Here is a 10,152-nt window from a genome sequence, read left to right on the forward strand (position 1 = left end):
CTGAGAATGCACTAAATGTATTAATAACTTGGATTAAGCGAGGTATGGACATCAAAGGGTAACTGAGGAATAGAAGAACATCATCTGCATAAAGGGTAATTTTATGTTTACCTGTACCAATCCTTGGGGCCACTATATTAGGATCAGCTCGTATAGCTTCTGCTAGTGGTTCAATTATTAGCGTGAATAACAATGGCGAGAGGGGACATCCCTGACGGCAGCCCGTACCCACACTGAAGCTATCCGAGCCTAATCCATTGGTAACCACAACTGCTTTGGGATCACTATACAATGTTGAGATCCATTTGGTAAACACCTGTCCAACACCAAACCTCTCCAATGTGTAAAACAAATATGACCATTCGACCCTATCAAATGCCTTTTCCGCGTCTAATGAAACCACTACTCCTGGTATCTTTCCCTGATGACAAGCTTGAATCATATTCAGAGCCCTTCTAACATTATTGGATGATCTACGGCCCTTAATAAACCCCGTCTGATCCTCCTTTATAATATGTGGCAGTATCCTTTGTAGTCTCAGTGCTAACGTTTTAGAGAGGATTTTAAAATCTACATTTAGCAAGGATATTGGTCTGTATGATGTACAGTCTTCTGGGTCCTTTCTCTTTTTAAGGATAAGAGAGATATTTGCCTCTTTCAGCGAAGGCGGGAGACAGCCCTGACTATATGCATAGTTATACATGTCCATAAGTGGACCAGCCAGTATTTCTGTAAATTCTTTATAGAATTCAGCTTGAAAGCCATCTGGGCCCGGCGCCTTACCATTTTGAAGGTGCCTAATTGCATCAACTATTTCTTGGGGTGTAAGAGGAGCATTTAGGACCGATACTTGTTCCGGAGTTAGGTCTGGAAAAGTCAAATTTTTAAAAAATGACTGCATCCTCTTTGTCCTATCTTCACAATCCTGTGATTTATATAACTCAGAATAGAATTCTCTAAAGGTCGCATTAATCTTTTTATGATCATGAGTCAAAATACCCGTACTTTCCTTGATAGACATAATAGTCTGAGGGGCCTTTTTTTTTCTTTGCAAGAAATGCTAAGTATCTACCCGGTTTGTCGCCATATTCATATAACCTTTGCTTTGCAAATAATATTTCCCTCTTAGCCGTTTGAGTAAGTGTAGTGTTTAGAGCTGTCCTAAGAGCTGTAATCCTTTGCAATTTAATAATAGAAGGTCTATCAGTGTATGCTGTTTCAGCCGCTTTTAAGCGGGCTTCAAGCAGACGCTGTTGTTCTCCCTTTAATTTCTTCTGGATTGCTGAGTAGGAGATGATCAAGCCTCGCGTGTAAGCTTTGATGGTCTCCCACATCATTGACCGGTTGCTAGCTGTACTTGAATTAATTTCTAAAAAAGTTTTAAATTCTTGAGAGAAGTACTTTACAAATTTACTATCTTTCATTAAGAAGGGGTCCATACGCCAATGCCGAGGGGATGTCCCACTGTTTCTCGCCTTAGTTTCCATATATACAGCAGCGTGGTCAGAAATTGCTATATTTCCTATTTTACAGGATGATATGGAATTTAAAAAAATCGAGGGGGCAAAAAACATATCAATTCTGGTATGACATTTATGTGGATTAGAGTAGAAAGAAAAATCTCTACCCTGTGGATGAAGACATCTCCATACATCTACTAATCCTAATTCTTTGTTCAGATCCATCAATTGTCTAGATCTGGGAGATACTCCTGCAGTACTCTTGGGAATCCTGTCTATTTCCGGATCCATAATACAATTAAAGTCTCCCCCTATAATTATATGACGGGCATCAAAAGCCATCAATTTTGAAAAGGCTTCCGTTATAAATTTAAAGGGGTGTGCCGGGGGGGCAGTACAAATTTAAAATCCCATATTCCTCTCCATTTATGAGGGCTTTAATCAAGATATATCGTCCAGATTCGTCTTTTATCTGCTTTAGGATTTTGAAAGGGAAATTCTTCCGAACAAGAATAACAACTCCCCTGCTTTTTGAACTAAAAGAAGAAAAAAAGGCCTGATCAAATCCGCCCTGTCGTAATTTCAAGTGTTCTTTATCTGACAGGTGTGTCTCCTGTAGGAGAGCTTTCCTTCTTAAGATTTGATAATATTTTCTTCCTTTTGAGTGGCGAATTACTTCCCTTGACATTCCAGGTGCACCACTTAACCGACTGATCAACCATAATCCTCTGGGCCAATCCGAGACCCCTCGGGAGGGGGAACCCTATCCAGAACATCCCGAGCGTGGAACATGTAAAATTTACAAAAATAAAGCCTCTTTAATACACCCACAACAATACAGTAAAAAACTATTTCTAAATAAAAAAATATAAAACGTATCTAAGTGGAGACTTTCCCCCTTGTTCCCAGGGGGCGTCACTTCCTCTCCAAAAGTCCCTCATATCCTCTCCCAACCAATGCCCCACCCTTGACCCAGGCACTCCTCAATAAAATGAGGAGAATTCAAATATAATACAAAGCTAGAGTTAACAGTGAGCACCCCACCCCCACCCATACCAACACCTGGGTATATTCGGTAATGTTAATACCATATATAAACATATAACTATAAAATTACCACTTCAACAAATAATAATTAAATGTGATAATACAAAATAACGAAGGGAAAACAACCCCGCTCCTAAAGACAGAGGTAAAATCGAATAAGGTAACCACCTCCCCCCACCAACATTAACCAAATCCCCCAGCTTATATATAGCGTAACATCGCTGGGTAGCGTAAGGAGTACTGAACATTTAAGTCCCTTAAACGCTTCTTCACCTCGTCGAATGCCTTCCTCTTTCGAACCAGAGCCGGGGAAAAGTCCTGAAATAGCATGATCTTGGATCCTTTGTAGATCATAGCTTGGGGGTCTTTTCCGAGATTTCTAGAGGCTTCTAGGAGTATCTGCCTCTCCCTGTAGCTCTGCAGCCGGAACAGGACCGGGCGCGGGCGCTGGTTCGAGCCGGGCCCGCGTATTGCTACCCGGTAGGCCCATTCCACCCTTACCTGGCCTGATCCAGCTTGCAGATTTAAAAGTTGTGGCAGGCACTGCTCCAGGAATGCTGTAAGCTGGCCTTCCTCTTCCCGTTCGGGAAGGCCCAGCAAACGAATATTTTTTCGGCGACCTCGATTATCGAGGTCGTCAGTATGATTTTCCAAGGTCCGGACTCGCTGCTCGAGAGTCCGGACCTGATCCACGGCCGATTGAGCGGTTGTCTCGGAGGTCGCGGCCTTTAGCTCCGCCCCTCCGACTCGGCGTTGAATTTCTTCAATCTCACGGTCGTGCTTCTGCAGCGCGGCCGAGAGCGACTCCCAACGGTTTCTGGATTCGACAATAAAAGCATCGATCTTCAAGTCAAGCTTGGAAAGCATTTCTGCAAGGCTTGCTACTGTTGGTAAGTCCCCTGGGGCGGCTGTGGACGCCTCTGCTGCAGACGCCTCTGCTGCAGCTGGAGAGTGTGGGGGAGGGGTTCCTGCTTGCTGAGAGCTGCGGGTTCCCTTCCCTTTAGTCATTTTAACTTAGGATTAAGTTGTTTAAATGTAATATTACACAACTAATTGAGTTACTAAACTATTATAAATGATTTGGTGAGCTTGGTAGGGGGTAGGTGACCCACTGTGCCCAAGTCTTGGGAGGAGCACTATAGACTCAGTCTTACTGGGTCGCCGCCATCTTGGATCCCCCTATTTTGCTGTTAATTCATGAGATGTGAGCATCACAGGCTAGACCAAAATTTATTGGCCATCCCTAAGTAAGATCTGAAAAATATGTTGCTGGAAAAGTGCAGAAGAAGGGCTCATGCCCAAAACGTCGATTCTCGTGCTCCTTGGATGCTGCCTGACCTGCTGCGCATTTTTCCAGCAACACATTTTTCAGCTCTGATCTGCAGTCCTCACTTTCTCCCATCCCTAAGTAAGAACAGAAGAGTTAGCAACCAGGATTAAGTTAGAGTATGTTTTGTTCTGTACAATATTAACTTGTATGTTTGATTCTTTTTTTTTGCCCCCTGACTAGCAAGGTCCTACAAAACCTAATTACAGCTTAGACTCTATTATTGTCACATTGATTTTAATGGGGAAAGCTGACTTGCTTGAAATTTTCACTAATTTGCATATTACTAGAAGACAAGTGTGTTAAGTGAGGAATTATTGTTTTAGAAAGTTGCATTACAGAGGATAATTAGGAGACTAGCTAGAGTTGCTTGGGCTGGTGAATTTTAGTTTTTGAGAAATTAGAAAATACGCATAAGAGTATGCCATTTTGCCCTTTGAGCCTGATAGTCTCAGGTTATTTTCTTTGGACTAGAGAATGTGAGGGGCAACCCTTATCTGAGAGGTCTAAACAAGAGTGAATAAGTTTCCAGTTCCCTTTGATGAAAGAATCCAGAGCTGAGGGGTATCGATCTATGGTGAAATCTAGAATATTTAGAAGGGGTACGAGGAGAAATTCTTTCACCTGTAAGATGGTGGAATTTGGAACTCACGCCTGAATGGGTAAGAGAAGCAAAACTTCCTAACACTTGAGAAAGAATTGGTTGTGTATTTGAAGTGCTGGAACTGATAAGCTGATTACCCAACTGTTGGAAAGGGGATTACGCTGTCTATTGGCTGGCAGAGACATGATGAGCTAAAGTTTCTGATGCTTTAAGTTTCTGATTTTCTAGTTGGATATAATGTTGCCATAATCCTACTGGACCATTGGACAGCTCTCTCATTAGAGATAGACAACTGGTGATGGTTAAACCAGAATAGCTAGTTGCTGAGTAAATTTTTGAAGCCATGATCAGTTGAGTCTTTCTACTCAAAGTAACAGCTTAATTTTATGAACCTCCTCATAGGTCTAGAAACAGGTAGAAATTGGCACTCCTCATCATAAGAGTGTTCATTCTTATATAAGAACATGGGAATTAAGAACTGGAGTAGGCAATTCAGCCTTCAAGCCTGCTCTGTCATTTAACATCATGCCTGATCTTATCCTGGTCTCAACTCCACTTTCCTGCCTGCTCCCCATTGCCCTTTATCCTGCTTTTCATCAGAAACTTATCTGTTGATTGATTCTGCCTCTGCTGCACTCTTGGACAGTGAGTTCCATAGATTCACAATCCTCTGTTAGAAGTAGTTTGTCTTCATCTCAGTATTGAATGTACCTCCTCACTCTCTATATCTTATTCAACACTTCCACAGGGGGTACATCTGTTCAACATCCACCTTAGCAACCCCTGTGGTATTTTATTTACCTCAGACAGATTCCCCCCTCATTCTTCTGAGCTTTAGTGAGTACAAGCCCATGCTATTCAACCACTCCTCCATACTACGGCCTTTACAACCTGCTTCAATTACAATTACAGTTCCTCAGTTGTTCCTTGATACTTTTTCCCTTTTCTATCTTCAAAGCTTAAAAATTATGTATTTCTATTAAGAGCTTCTATCTTCCCACAGAAGCATCAGTCAATCCAACTGCTCTCTGTGGCAAATGTTATCACTGTATCTGAGAAGATCGGCAACCACATCAATTCTCTGTACCTCTTCACATAGAGTCATAGAGACGTACAGCATGGAAGCAGACGCTTCGGTCCAACCCGTCCATGCCGACCAGATATCCCAACCCAATCTAGTCCCACCTGCATGAATGGATTTTTTTTTTTTTTAAAAAGTCCAGAATCACCACTTCAAAAACATATGTTCTTTTTTTGGACTCGGTCCTATTTGTGCACCACATTTTAGTGAAATCTGCCCACTAATTTTGGGATGGTGTTTGCTAGCAAGCTGTCCAATTGACAAAAACATTATCTTCTGTGGTGCAGATTGTGAATACTAAGTGTTGATTGATTCGATTTGAAACCATTGCCAGGCTATAACAATATTTTTAAAACTAGTGCAAAAACTCAAATTGCAGTTGAAGGTCCAGAATATTGTGTGCTGATTTGCTCAACTTTGGTCAAAGTGTGCTGGAAGTAACCTGGGGAAACTGTACCTTTGTGTATTCTTTGTATTTCACTTTGAGTAAATGTTACTAATGTAGTTTCCAATTCACTCAGATATGTAGATTAACATTTTAACGTTTCAGAAGATTTGCAGAGATCTCAAGTTTGACAATTTAGCTCTACACATTTGTATTTCATTGGTTTGCTTTGTTTGAACTTTTCGGTTGTGGGATTTGTAAAGAGACATTTGCAGTGATATTATCTTAGTATTAAGATCTCTTTGTCAGAAGCTGAAACTATATCCTGAATCAAAATAAGAATTTAATCTTGATCTATGACGACCAAAGATTTTTTAAAATCCCTGCTTTACTAGAAGGTTTAAAGCCTTATGTTGTAGCAGCTTCCAGTTCTCAATGTCTATTGTGTAACAAAATCAAATGATGTAAAGCTGTCTAACTTTCCTGTTAACTTATATTCAAAGTGCAATTTTGAATTGTCAGTTGTAATTATTCCTCTTCCTATAATTGATTTCCAGGTCATTGCCAACTCCGAAGACGTACAGCAGCATTAGAGATGAAAGCTGGAAAGATGGCTGCTATTGATCCGAGTGCGCATGAGTCTGAAGCTTGCTCTGCTACTTTTCCTGAATCAAAAGGACATTTTAATTAGACTGTTCAAAGAGATTTAGTAGGATTTGAGACAATCCAGTTCTCCGCCAGAAATCAGCACAAGTTGGTGGAGATCATGGAGTAGCACTTTACTGACATTAAATATCAGACTTTTTGTTACATGTACAATCAGTTTTTTTTCATGACTGTCCATTATTTTAATGCTTTTGAGCAACTTGTCATTCAAAGAATAAAGCAAAGTCTGGACACAATCCCAAAAATGCCAAAGAAAAATCTTACAATAACCATTGGTAGGGGGAAATGGATAACTAATGTTGTTGAAACTTGAATGGTCAACAAAAGACTAGTAGTGAAATCTGTTTTTGCTTCAGTTACAAATTTGATGTTCTGTAAGTAAAGCAAGGCACAATTCCATTATCATGATCAGATAGTGATTATAGCAGTCTGCTGCCCATTGCTATCTGATTTATTTCAAGACAGAAATGAGTAGCATCCCAGCTGTTATATTTATAAATACCTTAAATGGCAAAAAACAAATTACACATTTTTTGAATTTTACTTTTGAAGCTTTCAGGGTTGAGGATAATGGGAGAGGAGGAATATTATTTTAATTCATAGCAATTTATGTTATTACTCCATTTATTATAATCTCTGAAATTTTAGCTTCATTTTAAAACGTTTTTTAAAAAGTTAATATTGCACCAGTAGTATTCATTATAGAAGCTGAAATATATTTTGAACAAGTTTGACATAACGTTTGACACTTTGCTGGGGATCTCCGGAGTTGTGTCCTGTTGTACTTTGTAACTGACTGAAAGCTTAGTGAGAAAAGGCAAGTTGCAACTTAAATGGTGCTTTGTGCAGACACATTTCTTTGTGGATAAATGGCTTAAGTTGAAAGTTGCATGTATATTGTAAGTGAGACACTTTGTTTAACTTTTTGCCCGCACTAAGAAGAAAACGTTTGGAGGGAAAACCCTTCAGTATCATTTTTTTTCTCCAGTTGACTATTTTTTGTTTAATTGCCAAAGGGCTTAGTGTCAAGTGTGTTTTACACAACTGCTTTTGTCAAATTGTAAAGCACTGGCTCAGGAAAGAGTGGGTTTAATGTACATCCAAGTTTTCAATACACCGAGTATAATAGGACACGTTTGTTTTGGTTACATATGTTCCCTTAAAAGTATGAAATGAAAACTTGGTCCATTCAAGTTGTAATCTAATCACACCACAGTGCTTACAAAATATAATGCAACATCATTCTGTCTAAACTATGCACTCGTATCCTGTTATAAAAACACACTTGCTTGGAGCTGTTCAATACATTCTGCAGCCTTGTAGGTACTATATTCAGTAATTACAGTGTTCAGAGAGATCACTACACTTGTCTATATTCTTATGAACGATTGAGTTTACATTTAAATATATTTGTATACTACGGAGGGTAGTATATTCTAAGTTTTATTTTGCATTTAATTCCAAAAATAGTTTGAATTGACATTAATGTAGTTAATAACCAGAGGCTAGTTGTTTTTAATTTAAAAAAATTTTGGATTTGTTTACAGGAATGTACCTTGCAAATTTAGAACAAAGCCTTCTTTCCAAATGACCTTAATATTCAAGTGCTGGAGCCAATAATTTATGGGGAGATAGGCATGCCAGAAAATATGGGGTAAACATGGAAGCAGACAATGAGTGAATGAGCTGGATGTGAGAGCTAAGTGAGCAAATAGTGAATAGGGTGACTGTTAAGTGCACAGTGAGGGGAGTGGGTGTGAGTTACAGTTGATTAGGTTTGCAGTTGAAGCATAAAGTAGACATAGTCACCATGTGAACAATTAGTGAGTGAGTTGAATGTGATTTTCATTTTTTGTTAGATTACCAATCTGAATGGCCAACCGAAGTAAAGTGTCGTCATATCTCAATCATGTAAGTTGGATAAATTTGAAAAATGCTGATTCATGAGAGGATAATCGTACGTTGCAAGGAAAGAATTTGTTCAAATGTAATCCTGCACATCCAACTGTTTATTGTCAATATCTTTTATATTTACACCCTTACGAGTCATTTGTCCAATGTTAAATCATTGTCTGAGCAAGGAATTTGTACTTATTTTATATTTTACAAATTGTCTTTTGTTGAAAAGTAGAACAATGAGCTGTGTAATTCTTCCAATTAAGAATTTGCTTTCATTACAAGTTACAGTATTTGTGGATGTATTTTGTGGAGTTAAGTCTTTTCATAAACTGGAGGTTCGGATTAGTCCTTTCTGCGGGACGGATATTATGTTTAAGAATGATTCAGAATGAAGGCAAGAAAAAGCTGTAAACCAGCAACTTGTGGAAGTGAAGCCCACTCCAAGTTATGAATTCACTTCAGAAATGACTACAAACAATGACTATACCAATAGATGAGATTCTCTTGTATTATTATGGGAAAACTTCATTTTAACTGCATTCATATGTGTATACTTGCACTGCAGTACCAGAAGACGCAATTGGGCAAAACTGAAACCCTATCATAACCTTAAAAATAAATTGATCCCTAAAGTTAAAAGCATGTTACGTTAGTGTTTTAATTAACTGCAGAGGTATAAATGACAAATAACACTCAACCAACACTGAACTTAAAATGTGGGCAAAATAAACTTGCTTTCACCCTGACAAGTGTGGAATTCTTAATTTTATATAATAAAAAATAGTGCCTATAATTTAACTTTTAAGGTTTCAATTTTTTGTTGAATGTGAGTTACTTTTTTGTGCAAATAGATTGGAGTAAATGATACTCAATGTAAATAAATGGTCATATTGCTTTCAATATTTATTTTTTTTGCTCTGCTATGTAACTTTTGTAATGTTCATGAACTTGTTTTAATAAAAAGCAGGAATCATCTTGGGGGGGAAAAATAAACAGTTCTTGACATTGTAAAACTACTTAATATTGTATTAATGACATTTTCTATTGAACAGAGAAGTATTTTGACCAACTGATTGGAACAGTTCACTAGCATCTAACCAGAGGTATGAGTGATGGAAAAGTGACAGCCAAGCAATATGTTCTTGATCAGAACCATTCGAGATTATTTTATCCACAATTCCTTAAAATTGTTCATTATAACTTGATCTGTTTGAAATCTACTTTTTGCCACTTACGAATTAACTGGGAATATTGGACCAATAATCAGGCCAGATAAACTGTCACAATTGTGTAAATGTTTAAACAATGAAGATGATCAGATGCTTTAACTGTTATTCAGACTAAAAGCAATTCATGCTAAGTTACATCACGAACACAAAAAAACTATTGTAACCAGCTTATTCCTCTCTGCCATGCGTTAAAGAATGCAAGATGTAATGTGCTACTGCGACTCAAACTGTATCCATTCAAAACCCGAGGCATGCACACCCATGCGCAAATAAGACAAACAATTTGACACCAGTTGGTTAAAAGAAAATAAACACTGGAAAAAGAAAATTTTAATGGTCAAATTTCCAAACCACAAATTGGAGATTTAAATCTGTTCATTTTTTTTTTAACTTTTAGCAGTGATCTGTGGACCAATAGACTTTCTTCGACTTGGTTGTTATTTGGGTAGACCTA

The 10,152-nt window shown here is 38.3% G+C and overlaps 1 protein-coding gene across 2 annotated transcripts in view; it reads left to right on the forward strand.

The window, feature by feature from the left end:
• Positions 1-9,485, forward strand: part of slain2 (SLAIN family member 2) — a 75,228-nt gene extending 65,743 nt beyond the window's left edge. For both annotated transcript variants that reach the window (XM_043691382.2, XM_043691372.2), the window contains one exon: positions 6,462-9,485. In XM_043691382.2, coding sequence (XP_043547317.2) covers positions 6,462-6,528 — 67 coding nt within the window. In that variant the 3' untranslated portion in view covers positions 6,529-9,485. The remainder of the gene's footprint in view (positions 1-6,461) is intronic.
• The last annotated feature ends 667 nt before the right edge of the window (positions 9,486-10,152 follow it).

The sequence above is a fragment of the Chiloscyllium plagiosum genome, unplaced genomic scaffold (assembly GCF_037043375.1).
Source record: "Chiloscyllium plagiosum isolate Xiang-an unplaced genomic scaffold, Cpla_swu_hap1 HiC_scaffold_1, whole genome shotgun sequence".
NCBI classification, from domain to species: domain Eukaryota; kingdom Metazoa; phylum Chordata; class Chondrichthyes; order Orectolobiformes; family Hemiscylliidae; genus Chiloscyllium; species Chiloscyllium plagiosum.